Here is a 22,057-nt window from a genome sequence, read left to right as displayed (position 1 = left end):
TTTTCTTGCAGGTCCGCCTGTGGTTGCGCCATTCATCTTCCCAACCGATCTGCAGGAAGGGGCAAGAGCCCAGGTCAGCTGTGCCGTGTCTTCAGGAGATCTGCCCATAAGGTTCTCCTGGCTCAAGGACAACGCACCAATTCCAAAATCTCTGCAGGTACTCTCATTAAATGCAGCACGCTTGTCATTGGAGTGTGTATTTTAATCACTACATTGTTCTTCACTAATTATTGCATTTCATTCATCTCCAGAAAAGAAATTATTGAGTTCAATGACCTTTCCCCTCCTCAAAAAAGTGTTCGAAGCTTGTGGCTTTATTTTATTGATGTTTAAATAAAGGACTCTGCAAACTGCAGGCACTTCAAATTAATGTAATACTTACCTCTCTCTCTCTGTCTGTGTGTGTGTGTGTGGGGACTCTGCAAACTGCAGGCACTTCAAATTAATTTAATACTTACCTCTCTCTCTCTCTCTCTGTATGTGTGTGTGTGTGGGGACTCTGCAAACTGCAGGCACTTCAAACTAATTTAATACTTACCTCTCTCTCTCTGTGTGTGTGTGTGGGGGGGGGGGGGGGGACTCTGCAAACTGCAGGCACTTCAAATTAATTTAATACTTACCTCTCTCTCTCTCTCTCTCTCTCTCTCTCTGTCTGTGTGTGTGTGGGGGGGACTCTGCAAACTGCAGGCACTTCAAATTAATTTAATACTTACCTCTCTCTGTCTCTCTCTCTCTCTGTCTCTGTGTGTGTGTGTGTGTGTGTGTGGGGACTCTGCAAACTGCAGGCACTTCAAATTAATTTAATACTTACCTCTCTCTCTCTCTCTCTCTCTCTCTCTCTCTCTCTCTGAGTGTGTGTGTGTGTGTGTGTGTGTGTGTGTGTGTGTGTGTGTGTGTGAGTGTTTGAAAGAGAAAGAAAGAGATGTTAAACATAGTTAAGCATAAACCATTGTACGGAAGGAAAAAGAAGTTGCCTAAGACAATCATAGAAATGGTCAGCACGTTGCTGTATTTTTCTTTAAGAAAGTGTACTGCAACTGTGGAACTTATTTGTCCACATGATAGCGAGATATCGCAACTGTGATACATGCAACGTGTGAATAACTAAGTACTCCTAAGCAATTCATTCGTGGGCCAGTTTCTAACCGTCTTTTCTGTGTGAGAAACGTGTAGCTGTACAGTGGGGCATTAAGTAAGAATTCTGCAAGCATGAAAAATAACATTATTCAAACAATGCTTCAGAGAAGAGTACGACATGCAAACAGAAGTCACCCACTGCAAGATACAATATGAATTCTGTAACTGTCCGCTATGTGTTCACGCATGCAGAATGCATTGTACTGTGCCTGCAGCTTGCCCCTGAGCAGGAGACGATTTACAATAACTTCAATATATGTCTGTTGTTCAGTTAATTCTTCTATTGCAACCATACTTTTCCGTTTAATTACTGCTCCTTGCGCTGTGCTCTGATGCTGAACTTACACTCTGCTCGAATAATACCAACAACAAAAACACATTGGCTAACGTTCACTTAACCGTTACAGCTCCAACGGCGCAGCTCTTTCTTTTAAACACAGCCGTGCTCATACTACACTGATAAGTGTGTCCACTCGCATGAGATTTTTAACGGTGACTCACATTTCCAAATGTTTTTAGTCGCAGTATGTACAACATATTTAATTACAATTAACGAGGGCATTACCGCTACTCAGATGTAAACATTTTAATTAATTTTGGCGATTCAACGACATTTCATAATTAAAGTAAAAAGGTATTAATTCACGATCGTTAATTCGTGTATTGTAAAATAGTCAGCCGGCCGTGGTAGCCGAGCAGTTCTAGGCGCTACAGTCTGGAGCCGCGTGATCGCTACGGTCGCAGGTTCGAATCCTGCCTCGGGCACGGATGTGTGTGATGTCCTTAGGTTAGTTAGGTTTAAGTAGTTCTAAGTTATAGGGAACTGATGACCTCAGAAGTTAAGTCCCATAGTGCTCAGAGCCATTTTGTAAAATAGTCACATTGCCAGTTTCGGCATGATATTACCGTCGATAGACATGGAATATTCACAAAAATGTTTGGTCAAATGCTATAGGAAATAGTTATGTTTTTCATGAAACATTTTTGTGAATATTCCACATCTGTAAGGAGTGCCAAAGCCGGTTAGCCGGTTATGTGATCTTTTTTTTGTAATTATCATGGCTTGATAAAAAATGTTTGGTCAAATGCTATAGGAAATAGTTATGTTTTCCATGAAACATTTTTGTGAATTATTCCACATTTGTAAGGAATGCCAAATCCGGTTATGTGATCTTTTTTGTAATTATCATGGCTTGATAAAAAACAGTTAAGATGAAAGAGGCTCACCTAATATCCTAATGACATTATGTAGATCTCAATATTCATTCCATTGAATAATTGCAGCACCATCTTGTAACCAGTAAGATATTTTCAAACAAATGGAGCACGATTTTTGCAGTCATTTCATCACAGATGACAAGAAACTGAGCAAAAAAAATAAAGATGTTTAAACTAAAAAAACAAAAAAGTTCCATTTGAAAAAATGAACATATTAAAGATATAACAAAATCCATGCACTATATTTCAGAGCTATTTCAGATTAAAACTGGTCTTGACCTTACTCCCCTCCTTTTCAATTGTAGGAATATTTTTTAAAATTTTCTAAGAAACTATTAAACTTTTCTAGAAAAACTCGTTGATAGCCGCATTAGCTGCTGGTAGACCGCTTATTATAGAATACTGTCATAAATGGGCTATTAACAGCTAATACGGCTACAAAAAAAAATTAGAAGATTTTAAGTGTTTATAGAGAAATTTTAAAACATTTCTATCGTGTATCTAAGCTGTGGATGTCCAAACTGCAAAATCATACTTTTCAATTGTATTGCGGATAAAGCTAGTCAAGCCACTAAAGACAGCTCTACTGCTGCCCGAAGCATCTCAGGTCGGATGTTGGCTACCTCCCGCGCTATGCTCATCTTCAAAATCCAACGTATTATTGTGCCCCGTTGATTGACCTTCTACTTCAGGTAACCCGACAGCCAGAAATCATACGGGTTTAAATCTGGTAATCTACATCTATTTCTACATAAATACTCTACAGTCCACAATTGCCTGACAGAGAGTTCATCAAATCACGTTGAGGCTATTTCTCTACTGTTCCACTCTAGAAGAGCGAACGAGAAAAACGAACACTTAAATTTTTCAGTGCATCTCTGATTTCTCTTATTTTATTATGATGATAATTGCTCCCTATGTAAGTGGGCACCAAAAAATATTTTCACGCTCTTAGGAGAAAGCAGGTAACCGACATTTTATGATAAGATCCTGGCGCAACGAAAAACGCCTTTGTTTTCATGAGAGCCATCCCGATTAACGTATCATATCTATTGCGCCCACTTCCCAGCTTCACGATAGCGCAAAATGATCTGCCTCTCTTCGAACTGTTTCAGTGTCCTCCGTTAGTCCTATCTGACGCGGATACCAAATCGCATAGCAATACTCTGGAACAGGGCGTACATAAGCGTAGTGTAGGCAGTCCTTTTAGTAGACCTGCTACATTTCCTGAGTATTCTGCCAATTAATCTTAGTTTTTCGTTTGCTTCACCCACAACATTATCTAAGTGAGCGTTTCAACTTAATTTATTCGTAATTGTAACCCCTAAGTATTCAGCTTATGGACTGATGACCTTAACAGTTAAGTCCCATAAGATTTCACGCACATTTGAACATAATGAAAATTGGGGCCGGCCGCGGTGGTCATGCGGTTCTAGGCACTGCAGTCCGGAACCGCGAGACTGCTACGGTCGCAGGTTCGAATCCTGCCTCGGGCATGGATGTGTGTGATGTCCTTAGGTTAGTTAGGTTTAAGTAGTTCTAAGTTCTAGGGGACTGATGACCTAAGATGTTAAGTCCCATAGTGCTCAGAGCCATTTGAACCATTTTTGAAAATTGGGTTATAGAATCTATATTTGTACTGAAATCTTAGGCAAAACTAAAGTATTTGCCTAGTCTTACTGTATTAATTAACCCCTCAAACACATAGTTTGAAGTATCTTTTATGTGGCAGCGACAAGTATAAGGGACGGTTAAGTGAACCGGAGACAGATGGGAAAAGCGCAAAAAAACTGTTTATTTTTTCAAAAGAGACTCCGTAACTGTTAAAAATTTTCACACTGTGAGGTAAGACGATCAATGCATTCACTGAAAAATGTTTGCAGTTGCCCACGGAACCCTGATAGTACCCAGCCGAGCTCATCTTCGTCCAAAGCAAATCGACGGCCACGAATGTCTTTCTTTAGGGCACCAAAAATGTGGAAATCGCATGGGGAGGGATTGGGACTTAATGGAGGATATGGAAGGGCTTCCCAGCGAAACTTCTGCAGCGTAAGCTTAACAGTCTTGGGTGGAGGGGGGAGGGGGGGGGTATCCCAGGCTGCAGAAGTTTCGCTGGGAGTTACACATTTTTAACATTTTTGGTGCCCTGAAGAAAGACATTCGTGACCGCCGATTCGCTTTCGAAAAAGAGGTGCACGCCTGGGTACAATCACAGTTTTTTTTCCATTCTTTCACAATATTTTTCCAACAAGGCACTGACCGTCTTGTCTCACAGGGGGATAAATATGTTAACAGTTATGGCGATTGCTTATGAAATAATAAACAGTTTACTTGCTTCGTTCTCATATGTATCGTTTATCGTTTCCATTTGACTGCCCCTTATAGATCCCAAAAGCTTAAGCTTATTTATTTCAGCGAATATTTCTTTACTGTCTGAGAAACCTTGACGCGAAGTTTGAGAAACAATCATCATGCATTACTTTACAAATTCAGCGTCAGTTAAAGGCTGGATATTTTGTCCTGCAATATTACCTGCTTCGTACGATGCTTTCGTGACAGCTTCATTTTTCCCAACTGCGACTGACGATGAGCGATTTTTTCCTATCTTTCGCTTGACTCTAAAGGAAAAACTACTGTAAATCAACCATGCTTATTTGTATAGTGGCAAAATATATTGTATCTTTTCATTTGCGGCACATTAAGTTGTACCTTGTTTGTGCCCGCTTATAAAACAAAATTCTTATTTGTATTTTTCTTGGAAACTTCTACACTCCTGGAAATTGAAATAAGAACACCGTGAATTCATTGTCCCAGGAAGGGGAAACTTTATTGACACATTCCTGGGGTCAGATACATCACATGATCACACTGACAGAACCACAGGCACATAGACACAGGCAACAGAGCATGCACAATGTCGGCACTAGTACAGTGTATATCCACCTTTCGCAGCAATGCAGGCTGCTATTCTCCCATGGAGACGATCGTAGAGATGCTGGATGTAGTCCTGTGGAACGGCTTGCCATGCCATTTCCACCTGCCGCCTCAGTTGGACCAGCGTTCGTGCTGGACGTGCAGACCGCGTGAGACGACACTTCATCCAGTCCCAAACATGCTCAATGGGGGACAGATCCGGAGATCTTGCTGGCCAGGGTAGTTGACTTACACCTTCTAGAGCACGTTGGGTGGCACGGGATACATGCGGACGTGCATTGTCCTGTTGGAACAGCAAGTTCCCTTGCCGGTCTAGGAATGATAGAACGATGGGTTCGATGACGGTTTGGATGTACCGTGCACTATTCAGTGTCCCCTCGACGATCACCAGTGGTGTACGGCCAGTGTAGGAGATCGCTCCCCACACCATGATGCCGGGTGTTGGCCCTGTGTGCCTCGGTCGTATGCAGTCCTGATTGTGGCGCTCACCTGCACGGCGCCAAACACGCATACGACCATCATTGGCACCAAGGCAGAAGCGACTCTCATCGCTGAAGACGACACGTCTCCATTCGTCCCTCCATTCACGCCTGTCGCGACACCACTGGAGGCGGCCTGCACGATGTTGGGGCGTGAGCGGAAGACGGCCTAACGGTGTGCGGGACCGTAGCCCAGCTTCATGGAGACGGTTGCGAATGGTCCTCGCCGATACCCCAGGAGCAACAGTGTCCCTAATTTGCTGGGAAGTGGCGGTGCGGTCCCCTACGGCACTGCGTAGGATCCTACGGTCTTGGCGTGCATCCGTGCGTCGCTGCGGTCCGGTCCCAGGTCGACGGGCACGTGCACCTTCCGCCGACCACTGGCGACAACATCGATGTTCTGTGGAGACCTCACGCCCCACGTGTTGAGCAATTCGGCGGTACGTCCACCCGGCCTCCCGCATGCCCACTATACGCCCTCGCTCAAAGTCCGTCAACTGCACATACGGTTCACGTCCACGCTGTCGCGGCATGCTACCAGTGTTAAAGACTGCGATGGAGCTCCGTATGCCACGGCAAACTGGCTGACACTGACGGCGGCGGTGCACAAATGCTGCGCAGCTAGCGCCATTCGACGGCCAACACCGCGGTTCCTGGTGTGTCCGCTGTGCCGTGCGTGTGATCATTGCTTGTACAGCCCTCTCGCAGTGTCCGGAGCAAGTATGGTGGGTCTGACACACCGGTGTCAATGTGTTCTTTTTTCCATTTCCAGGAGTGTATTTTCTTCTCTTCTCGTCCTGATAGTAAGCGTTTTTGACAGTATGAGATTATATATTAAAGATAATCACAACATGGACGAGTACAAATACACTTACAACGCAAAGAACGCTCAGAAGTACGCAGAATTAGTTCGCGATTGACGACAAGGCTGAGGGGGAGGCAGCACGGGCGTACGGCGTGCCTCCATTTTTGACGTTTTCTTCGTGATCTACTCCTACAACACCTGCCGGACAGTGTGAGCAGCAATCTGCGGCTGTTTGCTGATTATACTGTGACGTCCTGGAGACTGTCGTCGTTGATTGACTGTGGGAGGATCCAAAATGACTCAGACAAAGTTTATAGCTGGGTAACGAGTGGCAGCTTCCTATTAACGTAGAAAAGTGTAAGTTAATGCATATGAGTAGAGAAAACAACCCCGTAATGTTTGAATGCAGCATCAGTAGTGTGCCAGGGTGGTGAACAAAATGAGTCATCATTTTCTTTTTGAATGAGCATTTTAAGGCCAACGCAATAGCAAGAAGTTGTGGAACAAAATTATTGCGGAGCATGCTCATATAAGTTCACTGTTCACAGTTTCTCCGTTTCTTCAAAGAAAAAAGTCCAATAAATCCGTGACTGGAAATTATCATCCACACTGTAAGCCTCGGAGCATGATGTTGTCGTTAATGAAGCAATTACGCCGAAATTTTGTTTCTTAACTACACAGTTCAAATGAAAACGTGCCTTGACTGAAAAATCAAACATTTTTGAGTGTTTGTTCACTGTCCTCCACCCAGCGGGCAAACAGTAGTCTCTGCCGCTTGTGTTCTGCACTGAGCTTCTAATCATAGGTCATCCGGGGGGGATCACTTGCAAGAATCCGTTGAACGGAGCGTCTGGATATGCCTAGTTGCACTGCTGCCTTTCTGTATGGTTTGTCGGGACTTCTCTGTAGCGCAACTCGGACCGCTTCAACATTCTTCCGGCGAACAAACAGACTTCGGAAGAGCCGCTTCGCTTCCAGTATTGATCCTTCCCCTATAAATTGATTATACAGCCTGAGAATGCTTCTGTTGCAAAAGGCCCATGGCGTGTTAAACTGCTGTCGAAACGGCCTCTGAGTCGCAACAGGACTTTTCGTTTGATGAAAAAGTAAAACAGCTGCCGATCGGTGCTGCGTTGTTGGTTGTCCACTGTCGGCCATGTTGTTAACATTAGTCTCGTAGCGACCGTATCGTGAATTACGCGTCATTTCGTCACTCATTTCTTTCTCCAAGCTCTAGTTCAAATGGTTCAAATGGCTCTAAGCACTATGGGACTTAACATCGTAGGTCATCAGTCCCCTAGACTTAGAACTACTAAACGTAACTAACGTAAGGACATCACATACATCGATGCCCGAGGCAGGATTCGAATCTGCGACCGTAGCAGCAGCGCGGTTCCTGACTGAAGCGCCAAGCTCTAGTGCTACTGCTGTTGAGATGCTCAACGGGATATTGGTGCGACACCAGCTATGTACAAAACATATGTCTACATCTACATCGATAATCCGCAAGCCACCTGACGGTGTGTGGCGGAGGGTACCCTGAGTACCTCTATCGGTTCTCCCTTCTATTCCAGTCTCGTATTGTTCGTGGAAAGAAGGATTGTCTGTATGCTTCTGTGTGGGCTCTAATCTCTCTGATTTTATCCTCATGGTCTCCTCGCGAGATATACGTAGGAGGGAGCAATATACTGCTGGACTCTTTGGTGAAGGTATGTTCTCGAAACTTTAACAAAAGCCCGTACCGAGCTACTGAGCGTCTCTCCTGCAGAGTCTTCCACTGGAGTTTATCTGTCATCTCCGTAACGCTTTCGCGATTACTAAATGATCCTGTAACGAACCGCGCTGCTCTCCGTTGGATCTTCTCTATCTCTTCTATCAAACCCATCTGGTACGGATCCCACACCGCTGAGCAGTATTCAAGCAGTGGGCGAACAAGCGTACTGTAATCTACTTCCTTTGTTTTCGGATTGCATTTCATTAGGATTCTTCCAATGAATCTCAGTCTGGCATCTGCTTTACCGACGATCAACTTTATATGATCATTCCATTTTAAATCGCTCCTAATGCGTACTCCCAGATAATTTATGGAATTAACTGCTTCCAGTTGCTGACCTGCTATTTTGAAGCTGAATGATTAGGGATCTATCTTTCTATTTATTCGCAGCACATTACACTTGTCTACATTGAGATTCAATTGCCATTCCCTGCACCATGCGTCAAATCGCTGCAGATCATCCTGCAATTCAGTACAATTTTCCATTGTTACATCCTCTCGATACACCACAGCATCATCTGCAAAAAGCCTCAGTTAACTTCCGATGTCATCCACCAGGTCATTTATGTACACTCCTGGAAATGGAAAAAAGAACACATTGACACCGGTGTGTCAGATCCACCATACTTGCTCCGGACACTGCGAGAGGGCTGTACAAGCAATGACCACACGCACGGCACAGCGGACACACCAGGAACCGCGGTGTTGGCCGTCGAATGGCGCTAGCTGCGCAGCATTTGTGCACCGCCGCCGTCAGTGTCAGCCAGTTTGCCGTGGCATACGGAGCTCCATCGCAGTCTTTAACACTGGTAGCATGCCGCGACAGCGTGGACGTGAACCGTATGTGCAGTTGACGGACTTTGAGCGAGGGCGTATAGTGGGCATGCGGGAGGCCGGGTGGACGTACCGCCGAATTGCTCAACACGTGGGGCGTGAGGTCTCCACAGTACATCGATGTTGTCGCCAGTGGTCGGCGGAAGGTGCACGTGCCCGTCGACCTGGGACCGGACCGCAGCGACGCACGGATGCACGCCAAGACCGTAAGATCCTACGCAGTGCCGTAGGGGACCGCACCGCCACTTCCCAGCAAATTAGGGACACTGTTGCTCCTGGGGTATCGGCGAGGACCATTCGCAACCGTCTCCATGAAGCTGGGCTATGGTCCCGCACACCGTTAGGCCGTCTTCCGCTCACGCCCCAACATCGTGCAGCCCGCCTCCAGTGGTGTCGCGACAGGCGTGAATGGAGGGACGAATGGAGACGTGTCGTCTTCAACGATGAGAGTCGCTTCTGCCTTGGTGCCAATGATGGTCGTATGCATGTTTGGCGCCGTGCAGGTGAGCGCCACAATCAGGACTGCATACGACCGAGGCACACAGGGCCAACACCCGGCATCATGGTGTGGGGAGCGATCTCCTACACTGGCCGTACACCACTGGTGATCGTCGAGGGGACACTGAATAGTGCACGGTACATCCAAACCGTCATCGAACCCATCGTTCTACCATTCCTAGACCGGCAAGGGAACTTGCTGTTCCAACAGGACAATGCACGTCCGCATGTATCCCGTGCCACCCAACGTGCTCTAGAAGGTGTAAGTCAACTACCCTGGCCAGCAAGATCTCCGGATCTGTCCCCCATTGAGCATGTTTGGGACTGGATGAAGCGTCGTTTCACGCGGTCTGCACGTCCAGCACGAACGCTGGTCCAAATGAGGCGCCAGGTGGAAATGGCATGGCAAGCCGTTCCACAGGACTACATCCAGCATCTCTACGATCGTCTCCATGGGAGAATAGCAGCCTGCATTGCTGCGAAAGGTGGATATACACTGTTCTAGTGCCGACATTGTGCATGCTCTGTTGCCTGTGTCTATGTGCCTGTGGTTCTGTCAGTGTGATCATGTGATGTATCTGACCCCAGGAATGTGTCAATAAAGTTTCCCCTTCCTGGGACAATGAATTCACGGTGTTCTTATTTCAATTTCCAGGAGTGTATATCGTGAACAATAACGGTCCCATGACACTCCCCTGTGGCACACCTGAAATCACTCTTACTTCGGAAGACTTCCCTCCATTGTGAATCGAACGCCTTGCGGAAGTCAAGAAACACGGCACCTACCTGTGAACCCGTGTCTATGACCCTCTGAGTCTCGTGGACGAATAGCGCGAGCTGGGTTTCACACGACCGTCTTTTTCGAAACCCATGCTGATTCCTACAGAGTAGATTTCTAGTCTCCAGGAAAGTCATTATACTCGAACATAATACGTGTTCCAAAATTCTACAACTGATCGACGTTAGAGATATAGGTCTATAGTTCTGCACATCTGTTCGACGTCCCTTCTTGAAAACGAGGATGACCTGTGCCCTTTTCCAATCCTTTGGAACGCTACGCTCTTCTAGAGACCTACGGTACACCGCTGCAAGAAGGGGGGCAAGTTCCTTCGCGTACTCTGTGTAAAATAGAACTGGTATCCCATCAGGTCCAGCGGCCTTTCCTCTTTTGAGCGATTTTAATTGTTTCTCTATCCCTCTGTCGTCTGTTTCGATATCTACCATTTTGTCATCTGTGCGACAATCTAGAGAAGGAACTGCAGTGCAGTCTTCCTCTGTGAAACAGCTTTGGAAAAAGACATTTAGTATTTCGGCCTTTAGTCTGTCATCCTCTGTTTCAGTACCATTTTGGTCACAGAGTGTCTGGACATTTTGTTTTGATCCACCTACCGCTTTGACATAAGACCAGAATTTCTTAGGATTTTCTGCCAAGTCAGTACATAGAACTTTACTTTCGAATTCATTGAACACCTCTGGCATAGCCCTCCTCACACTACATTTCGCTTCGCGTAATTTTCGTTTGTCTGCAAGGCTTTGGCTATGTTTATGTTTGCTGTGACGTTCCCTTTGCTTCCGCAGCAGTTTTCTAACTCGGTTGTTGTACCACGGTGGCTCTTTTCCATCTCTTACGATCTTGCTTGGCACATACTCATCTCGATGGTTTTGAACTTTGTCCACTGATCCTCAACACTATCTGTACTTGAGACAAAACTTTTGTGTTGAGCCGTCAGGTGCTCTGTAATCTGCTTTTTGTCACTTTCGCTAAACAGAAAAATCTTCCTACCTTTTTTAATATTTCTATTTACGGCTTAACTCATCGATGCCGTAACCGCTTTATGATCGCTGATTCCCTGTTCTGCGTTAACTGTTGCAAATAGTTCGGGTCTGTTTGTCACCAGAAGGTCTAATATGTTATCGCCACGAGTCGGTTCTCTGTTTAACTGCTCAAGGTAGTTTTCAGATAAAGCACTTAAAAAAATTTCACTGGATTCTTTGTCCTTGCCACCCGTTATGAACGTTTGAGTCTCCCAGTCTATATCCGGCAAATTAAAATCTCCACCCAGAACTGTAACATGGCGGGGAAATCTACTCGAAATATTTTCCAAATTATCCTTCAGGTGCTCAGCCACAACATCTGCTGAGCCAGGGGGCCTATAAAGACATCCAATTACCATGTCTGAGCCTGCTTTAACCGTGACCTTCACCCAAATCATTTCACATTTCGGATCTCCGTCAATTTCCTTCGATACTATTGCACTTCTTATCGCTATAAACACGCCTCCCCCTTCACTGTCCAGCCTGTCTCTGCGGTATACATTCCAATCTGAGTTTAGGATTTCATTACTGTTTACGTCTGGTTTCAGCCAACTTTCTGTCCCTAGTACTATATGGGCGTTGTGACCGTTTATTAATGAGAGCAGTTTTGGGACCTTTCTATAGACGCTCCTTCAGTTTACTATTAGCACATTAATATTGTTATTCCCTGTTGCATTTTGCCTACTCCTACCTTGCCGCGTCTCAGGAGGCGTCTTGTCGGGCCTAGGGAGGGAATTCTCTAACCTAAAAAACCCCCATGTGCACTCCACACGTACTCCGCTACCCTTGTAGCCGCTTCCGGCGTGTAGTGCACGCCTGACCCTACATTTCTCCACCCGATAGCGGAGGTCGAGAAATTTGCACCCCAGATCTCCGCAGAATCGTCTGAGACTCTGGTTTAAGCCTTCCACTCGGCTCCAAACCAGAGGACCGCGATCGGTTCTGGGAACGATACTATAAATAGTTAGCTCTGATTCCACCCCGCGAGCGAGGCTTTCCGCCTTCACCAATTCCGCCAACCGCCTGTACGAACTGAGGATGACCTCTGAACCCAGACGGCAGGAGTCATTGGTGCCGACATGAGCAACAATTTGCAGTCGGGTGCACCCAGTGCTCTCTATCGCCGCCGGTAGGGCCTCCTCCACATCTCGGATGAGACCCCCCGGCAAGCAGACAGAGTGAACACTGGCCTTCTTCCCCGACCTTTTCGCTATTTCCCTAAGGGGCTCCATCAACCGCCTAACATTGGAGCTCCCAATAACTAATAAACCCCTCCCCCCCGTGTGCCTGCTCGGACCTTGCTGAAGGAGCAGCCACAAGTCCACTCACAGGCAGAGCGGGCGATGCCACACGGCCAGCCTCCACATTTACCCTCCGCCTCGTGCGCCGCGAACGCCGCTGAACCCGCCACTCCCCTTGGGGAGAGGGTGGCCCAACCGCGCCCGGTACCCGCGACGATGTCTCGACAGCAGGGACAGTGGGTGAAGCATGTAACACCTGGGGTGTACCTTGCGACGCACCAGACTCCCCACTGCCGCTACACTCCGAGGCAGCAGCCTGAAGACGGCTGACCACGGCCATCAACACGTTCAGCTGTTCGCGAACAGTGGCCAGCTCCTCCTGCGTCCGTACACAGCAGTCACACATCCTATCCATCCTAAGGAATCAATTTACTGAAGAGAGTTAATCAACTTTTAACTAGACTGCTAATTCACTAAAGGCGGCTGACTATTGACTAAACTGTGGTTGCTAGCCACTTCTTGTAGAAAACAAAGAAAATAGCACTACCTGTCTCTGGACTGTATTGAAAACAAACACTAGCACTACTGGCACTATAGTTGACTAAAGGGACTCTCTCTGACTGTATTCAAAACAAACACGAAATCTATGGAACACTATTAATAGCACTCGACAAATAAAGCTTCCTAAAAGCAAAAACACACGGAAGAAGAAGTGACAAGTAAGAAAAATACAGTTAATACTTAAATTAAGGTAGCTCGCTGCACAACAGACGTGAAGCAGACGGCGGTTAGGACGACATATTTCGTGCGCAACCCTGCACCTACGCGTAATATTGCAAAATGATATGAAATGGAACGAACAGATAGGGATGGTCGACTTTGGTTTATTGGAAGAATTTTAGAAAAGTGTGGCTCTTATGTTAAGGAGAGGACGTATGCAGAACTCTACTGCGAACCGTTTTTGTGTGCTGCTCGAGGGTTTGGGATCCTCGCCAAGTCCGATTGAAGGATAACATCGAAGCAGTTCAGAAGCGATATGCTACGCGTGTTAACAGTAGGTTCGATCAACGCGATAGTATTACGGAAATGTTTCGTGAACTTAAATGAGAATCCCTGGAGGGAAGACGACGTTCTTCTAGCGAGACACTATTCAGAAAATTTAGAGACGCGGCATTAGAAGTTGACTGCAGAACGATTCTACTGCCGCCAACATACACTTCGCCTAAGAACCATGAAGACAAGGTAAAAGAAATTAGGGTTCGTAGGAAGGCATGCAGACTCATTTTTCCCTGGCTCTGTTTACTAGTGGAACATGAAAGGAAATGACTAGCAGTGTACAAGGTACTCTCCGCCATACATCATACAGTAGATGTAGTTGTAACTTCTGAGAAGTTAACGCGCATTTATGGTAAGAACTCGAACGCAGGTTCTGTCCGAGAGAGTACTTAAGTAAAGTTAAGATCTCTCCAGTCTTACGATAAATCGGAAAAGATACCTTGCAACCTATTTAGTTCTTCGTAGAAGCGATAACACGTTTTGAGTAACAATTATGTAATGGGTAAAACAGAGATTTGTACTTCAAGATTCGGATAAGATATTTTAGGTGAACAGTTAACGAAAGAAACGAAATATGCAAGAATAAAGGAACGTAACAGTTCGTATACATCCGAACACTGTTTTAGGTACATTTAAAAAATTGCAAAAGTGCGTTTCGTAGTTCGTGAATAAATATTAAGTTAAATAAAAACACAAAAAAACGAAGATAAAAGGTGAAAGGCTGAATTTAAATTGGGTGGTGAGGTAACAATTAGTAGTGGACAGAACTCAGCAGAAAATAGTGATGTGCCCTTACTTCCCACGGTGATACAGCCTTGTTACAAGAGGAAAATACAAAAAGGCTAGGGGCCTCTTTTTTTCGTGTACCCTTCATATGTGAAAGGCTATGTAACAAAAATACAGATGTGATGTTTAATTTCGATCTTTGTTTTCTATATTATTACAAAGTAAATTTAAGTATAAAATAATTTTAATTAATGTGCCTTGTGAACTACTTTTTTGATTATCTCGTCCATATTTGCACCAATTCGATTGTATGGAATCCTCATTGCGTCTTGTGAAGTGGAATCCATTAGTATAATGTGAGACAGCCGACGAAAGGGGTCGCGTTGTTTCGCCACCCGTCGCGGCGCACCGACAGCACAATGAGTAAATGGCAACTGGGCAGAGTTCTTTCGCTCGAGTCTAGACTGCAATGTATAACGGGCCCACTCAGATACCATGCAACACGTGCGCTTAACTATCAAGTGCAAAGTAATTTTAATCACACTGCAGTTACAATAAACAGCTACGACACGTTGGGTAAACCTCTCTTTCCGTGCTAAGTCATTACTGTCCACTTTTGTTATTGATAGTATATCCCAAGACAAAAAAACGACGCACCACGAAGGAATTATCCGAATGGGATGGAAATCTGTAGATGTGATGTACGTGTACAGACCAATAAATGACTATAATTTAAGAAAAATTGGATGATTTATTCAAGAGAGAGAGCTTCATAAATCGAGCATGTCAATACCGTGTTGCTCCACATATAGCCATTATGCAAGCAGTTATTCGGCCTGGCGTTGGTTGATAGAGTTGTTTTATGTCATCCTGAGGGATATCGTGCCAAAGTGTCCAATTGGCGCATTAGATCGTCAAAAGTTCGAGCTGGTTGGAGGGCCTTGCGCATAATGCTGCAGATGTTCTCAATTGTGGAGAGATCTGGCGAACTTGCTGGCCAAGACGGGATATGGCGAGCACGAAGACAAGCTGTAGAAACTCTCGCCGTGTGTAGGAGGCGTTATCTTGCTGAAATGAAACATCAGGATGGCCTGACATGAAGGGCAATAAATGGGGCCTAGAAAATTGTCGACGTACCACTGTGCTGTAATGGTTACGCGGATGGCAAGCAAAGGTGCCCTGCGACCAAAAGAAACGGCGCCTGAGAGCATCATTCCTGGTTGTTGGGCCATAAGGCGGGAGACAGTCATGTTGATATCCTACCATTGCCCAGGGCATCTCCAGACACGTCTTCGTTGCTCATCGGGGCTCAGTTCGAAGCGAGACTCATCACTGAAGACAGTTCTACTCTGGTCAATCAGATTTCAGGTCGAGGACGTTTTTGAAGACGCCACGGGCTGTGGTGGGATGTCAACCCGACTGTCGCCCGCCCTGCAGCTCGACAACCAGGAGTGATGGTATGGGGCAGCATTTCTTTTCGTAACAAGATCCCTTCGGTTGTCATCTGCGACACCCTTACAGGACAGCGGTTCGTCGACGATATTTTATGCCCCGTTTTGTTGCCCCTCCCCCCCCCCCCCACGTTGAGAGTTTTTGCTGCTTGTTTTCGTGTTTGACAAACCCTACCTTGGCCAGCAAATTCGCCAGATATCTCCCCAATGGAGAACGTTTGGAGCATTGTGGGCCGGGACTTCCAACCATATCGGGATTTTGACGATCTAACGTGCCAATTGGACAGAATTTATCACGATATCTCTCAGGAGGACTTCAACACGCTATCAGACAATACCAAACCGAATAACTGCTTGCAAAGGGCCAGATGTGTACCAACGCATTTTTGACTTGCTCAGTTTCTGAACCTCTTTCTCTTTAATAAATCATCAAATTTTTCTGAATTTGTAATCATTTGTCTGTGTGTACATGCACATCACATCTATCGATTTCCACCCCATTCGAATAATTCCTTCGTGAACGTCGGCTTCTTTTTTTTTTTTTTTTTTTTTTTTTTGTCTTATGATGTATTATCCTGCAGTGGACACGCAAAAAGTTGGTCGGCGGGTTTAACGTACTGATCATCACATGTCGCCACCATTCTAAACACGTTGTGTTGACGGTGGTCTGTTTCCAGTTCTGCCAACCTCAGCGATCTACAGCTGTGACACTCTCTGGTTACGTGGTGAGGTGGTGTTGAGTGGGAATGACTTTGATTAATAATAGTATATGAAATTATACCAATGCACTACTGAATCTGAGACACTATCACAAAAGTTTGATAAACTATTTAAATCCCCGTTTTCTTCTACTGACTATGTTGTATTACAACAGCCGTAATTAACTTTGTGTTCCTCTCTATTAATAAGTATCGCATTTGAAGATAACTGTCTCCGTAATGCGCATTCATGAATCCATGTTGAAGATGTCAAAACTTACACCACAGCAGCTGATCCGTACGAGATTCGCTGGCCGGTGTGTTGCGCACCCTACTGTCACTGGGATAGCGGCCGAATTCTGAAACAGCGTTTAAAATTAAGCATACTTAAAAATTTTACTTTCTCTGTAAGTATTTTTGTTTGTTACTGAGCAAGAAGATTACACTCTTAAGAAGCTCTTAACGTTAGTGGTCGTTTCTAAGTTCGCCTGTTGGTTGCTAGATGCATATCATTACACTCGTAAAATGCGGCTGAAAACCACAGGTCACTTGAATACTTGGTTCGGGCCGCAGTTGGACGACCACCGTGTTAACAAGCGATCAACTCGAATGTAACAGTAAATACAACTAAGGACAGGGTTCGCAGTAAGTCTGCGTGTTGTTTTTTTTTTCTAATGCATTTCAAATATAAACGTTGCTCTTTGTTTTTCTCAGGTTATTGAAAAAGAAGGAGGTGACTTCTTCAGCCTGCTAGTGTTTAACAAGGTCACTTCACAACACAGCGGTGTGTACACCTGTCTAGCTTCCAACACGGCTGCTACAGTCAACCAGTCAGCACAGCTCCAGGTTAACGGTAAGACATTCCTCGTGCCTTCCAGGCAGACTGTTGTTAGGTGTTAATGTCAGTAAAAGGCAGACGTAACTTTTTTTAAAAAAAGCAACTAGTTATAAAAATTTGTACATTAGGCCTCAGTTCTCCTGAATCCATGGATAAAAATATGTGTCTTCGTTTACAGTTTATTTGGCTATTTTCAACTGCACTGTGAAATATGCTCACAACACAAAATTTGCACCACAAGCGTAAAATATTTCACTTCAAAAATTACATAAAAACCAAGGAGAAATGTTGTTCTTTCTGTTTCAATTCATCCTTTAAATACTACAGCTAGGAAAACAATAACCTTTAGTAACGTTTCTGTCTTCTCTTTTAGTTGCACCACAGTGGTTAAAAGAACCTCAGGATACATCTACACTGGAGGGCAATTCCCTGTCCGTTCACTGCCAGGCACACGGATTTCCTCAGCCAACTATCTCCTGGTTCCGTGGCATAGGTGAGCAAATGTTGTAACACTGCTATAACGACACAAAAGAAGGAAGGTCGCTGACGTAAGTAAGAAATTAAGTCACAAAGCAGACGATATCATTTTTCAATACAACTTCTGCAAATTACCTGTGAGTTATTGAATAATAGCAGGATTTTCATAATATCTGTGGTACATACTAATGAGATAACCAGTTTGTCATGTGAATAAAGTCTTGTCCTGTCAGAATAGGCCTAAGATTTGGCAAACGAACACTTTTCTTTGAAACCGAACGAGAAACGTAGTGATATGAAAAACGTTATCAAATAAAAAGTCTATAATAATTGTTGTGGAGGACCTTCATTGACATAGAAATATTTTTACAGCAACGAAACACATAAATGCATTTGGCGGCGTGACTCTGGTGTCAGAGTTCTACAAATACTTCTGAAATTTTCAGCAGATCGTCTAGACTCTTTGTAACAGTAGGGTTGCCTCAACATGTTAAACATACGAGGGTTGCCCAGAAAGTAATGCAGCGCATTCTTATTTCCTTAGCCGAAAACAATGCTACGAATGCGAAACGTTACGTATGTATTATCTGAAGTCTCCTGAGTGAGCGCGCCAAGTTCCCGTCACTTCCGACAGATAGCGTAGCTGCAGGACAGTTTCAAAATGGCGTCTGTAGGTGATGTACGTTACAAACAACGTGTCGTCATTGAATTTCTCACTGCAGCGAAAGAAACTGTGGGGAATGTTCACAAAGACTTGTGCAAAGTCTATAGAGCATGTGCTGTCGACAGAAGTACAGTTAGTCGCTGACCACGGAGGGTGAGGTCATCAGAAGGCGGCTTGGCGGAGCTCCACGATTTGCAGCGTTCGGGTAGTCCATTCACAGCTGTCACACCTGACACGTTGTAGTGAGCTGATGTTGTCATTCGCGAGGACAGACACATTACGACTCAGCAATTGGTGTTGCATCTGAGAGTCAGCAAAGGAAGTTCATACAGTGAAACAATGGCTCCGCCACCAGAACAAGGATTGGTACCGACAAGGCACACAGGCCCTTGTTTCGCGCTGATGGAAGGCCACAGAACAAGATGGAGATTACGTGGAAAAATAGGGTGTCCATATAAAACTCCATTCTTTAGAGATTATAATTCTCATTATGTTAAATAAATAATCGTTGAAGAAAAAAAATCGGTGCATTACCTTCTGGGCAAGCCTTGTATTTCAACTGTTCTCAACATATTATTTGGCCCACATCAAATTAACTGAGAAACATACTTGTTAATTTTCCTTTTTTAACAAAAATAAATTCACAAATGCAAGTATTCGAGACCTCCGTTTCCATTTTCTTTTAGGTGGAAAAGCGACTGATTTCCAGCCACTGGTCCATACTCCACCACACGTTAAACTGTGGGAAAATGGAACGTTATCAATACAAGCGGCATCCTCGGAGGATGAGGGATTCTACCTATGTCGCGCTGACAACGGAATTGGTGATGGCATCAGCAAGAGTGTACAGGTTTCAATCAATGGTAAGAGAATCTTGCTAAGGGATATTTTCTTGTACAAATCTGTTTGATTTTCACGTTTATCTTTGTACTGCACACTTCCAAATTTGACTCTACAAAAGCTGGAGACACAAATCATGTTCCCAAAAAAGAGCAGGGTATTACTTTGAAACAGATCATGTGAATGATACACCTGTTGCAGTTTTATCAACGAAGGACGCCGGAAGCTGTAGTATTCAATAGGCAATAAACATGTTGTTTAAAGTCGATAATGTTAAGGGAAAAAAAATTGTGAACATCTACATCGATTATAGTGTTATCGAAATTAAATCAAATGTAGTTATGAACCATTAGGGCCGGCCGCTGCGACTGAGCAGTTCTAGGCGCTTGTCCGGAACCGCGCGACCGCTACGGTCGCAGGTTCAAATCCTGCCTCGGGCATGAATGTGTGTCATGTCCTTAGGTTAGTTAGGTTGAAGTAGTTCTAAGTTCTAGGGGACTGATGACCTCAGATGTTAAGTCCCATAGTGTTCAGAGCCATTTGAATCGTTGGGTTCAGTTGCAACGAACATTTTTGAAATAGGAGAAATTGATCTAAAATGACAAGTGCCTTAAAATGACATCACCGTTCGACAGCAGGGTTAATCAGAAGAAGTTTGTATGCTATTTCCGTGATGCTCTTGGACAGGGCGGCCAACTTGTAACATCGTACCAGTCTCTCAAAATTATAGATTTTGAGTCATGATTACCGTACATCATACATAAAAGTTAAAGCAAGCGCACAAATTAACTAGTAGCAGTAGTAACAATAATAATAATAGTAGGAAATTTTATACTTTAGATCGCTCAATAATTGGGTAGTATAGTAGTAGTAGTAGTAGTAGTAGCGGGCGTCGTACTAATGCGTGGTGGCGGGGGCATTGCGTGCGCAGAACAGATTTTTCAATGTTCTGCGCATTACGTCAGCGTCGAGAAACTGCTCACTTCGCGCGCGCTCGTACACGAGACGACTACGTTTTGTGTTGTTGTTTATTTTCTTGTTCTATCGAGTTTATTCTTTCTGTTTGACGTTAAAAATGCCGAACTGTGCTGTGGCTGTGTGTGAAAACTACAATCAGAAGCCTATCATAAGTTCCCCAAAGATCCTGAAACATCTGCTCAGTGGGTTCAGCTCTGTAGAAGAAATGATTGTATTAACTTTAATTTTAAAGAAGCCCATTTTTACGTGATCTCCAAGCCGAATTATTGAAACTTCAGCCAAAGAAGATCTTAAAGCCGACTGCGGTTCCTACATTGCATCTTATTAAAGCCACTTCTGCTGTAGCTGCTTCGTCCTCTGTCCACCAAAGAAGTGCAAAAGAAAAGACTGCGAAACACGTACACGTGCATTTACACGGTAGCTTCTTTGTCACCGAAGCAAAAGAAAGCAGGTCAAAGCACAGAAACAGACTACTGAGAGAGAAAATCAGCGTTTAGTAGCTGAAAACAATACATTGAAGACGATAAACAAATTACTGTATCATGCATTAAGCAGACAGAGGAAGCACAGCCAAGTCCTCCAGTGTCGTCAAAGTGCTAAAGTGATAACTGATGTACAGCAATTTTTATAAAAAGTATTTACGGACACAGACTAAATGTCTCATGAAGTCCAAGAAGAGTACACGTTGAAGTCAGGAAGACGAAAGCAAAGCCTTGCTTCTGCGCTCTCTGTCCAGAAAAACGTAACATTTATTTGAGGAACGTAAGGGTATACCATTACAGGGATTTTCAACGTTAAAAAGATGGATATCTAATATTTTTCGCTGTTTTCCTGGTGTTTTGTAGGATGTGATGCACTTAATGAGTAAGCAAGCAACAAGCTTAAGTGAAGCAGAGAGGCTGCGCATGTTGAGTTTTGATGAAATGAATGTGCACAGTCCCATATGCTACGACCAAGAAACCTACATCCTGTACGGGACACATAGCCAGGTACAGGTTGTTATAGTTTATGTGGAACCTGGAATAAACCTGTGTATTACATCTACATCTACACAGATACTCTGCAAGCCACCGTGAGGTGCGTGGCGGAGGGTACCCTGAATCAATACTTGTCATTTCCTCTTCTGTTCCATTCGCAAACAGAGCGAAAGAAAAATGACCGTCTGTACGCCTCCGTCCCCCCATGAACCATGGACCTTGCCGTTGGTGGGGAGGCTTGCGTACCTCAGCGATACAGATGGCCGTACCGTAGGTGCAACCACAACCGAGGGGTATCTGTTGAGAGGCCAGACAAACATGTGGTTCCTGAAGAGGGGCAGCAGCCTTTTCAGTAGTTGCAGGGGCAACAGTCTGGATGATTGACTGATCTGGCCTTGTAACACTAACCAAAACGGCCTTGCTGTGCTGGTACTGCGAACGGCTGAAAGCAAGGGGAAACTACAGCCCTAGTTTTTCCCGAGGTCATGCAGCTTTACTGTATGATTAAATGATGATGCCGTCCCCTTGGGTAAAATATTCCGGAGGTAAAATAGTCCCCATTCAGATCTCCGGGCGGGGACTACTCAAGATGACGTCGTTATCAGGAGAAAGAAAAC

At 44.7% G+C, this 22,057-nt stretch overlaps 1 protein-coding gene across 1 annotated transcript in view; it reads left to right on the top strand.

The window, feature by feature from the left end:
* LOC126263057 (Down syndrome cell adhesion molecule-like protein Dscam2) overlaps positions 1-22,057 on the top strand; it is a 551,657-nt gene that overhangs the window by 265,769 nt on the left and 263,831 nt on the right. The window contains exons 11-14 of the mRNA XM_049960035.1: positions 12-157; positions 17,381-17,519; positions 17,878-17,997; positions 19,332-19,508. Coding sequence (XP_049815992.1) covers positions 12-157; positions 17,381-17,519; positions 17,878-17,997; positions 19,332-19,508 — 582 coding nt within the window. The remainder of the gene's footprint in view (positions 1-11; positions 158-17,380; positions 17,520-17,877; positions 17,998-19,331; positions 19,509-22,057) is intronic.

Source organism: Schistocerca nitens, chromosome 1 (genome assembly GCF_023898315.1).
Source record: "Schistocerca nitens isolate TAMUIC-IGC-003100 chromosome 1, iqSchNite1.1, whole genome shotgun sequence".
Lineage (NCBI taxonomy): Eukaryota > Metazoa > Arthropoda > Insecta > Orthoptera > Acrididae > Schistocerca > Schistocerca nitens.
The sequence above is the reverse complement of the archived record's forward strand: the minus strand, read 5'-3'. Positions and strand labels throughout refer to the sequence as shown.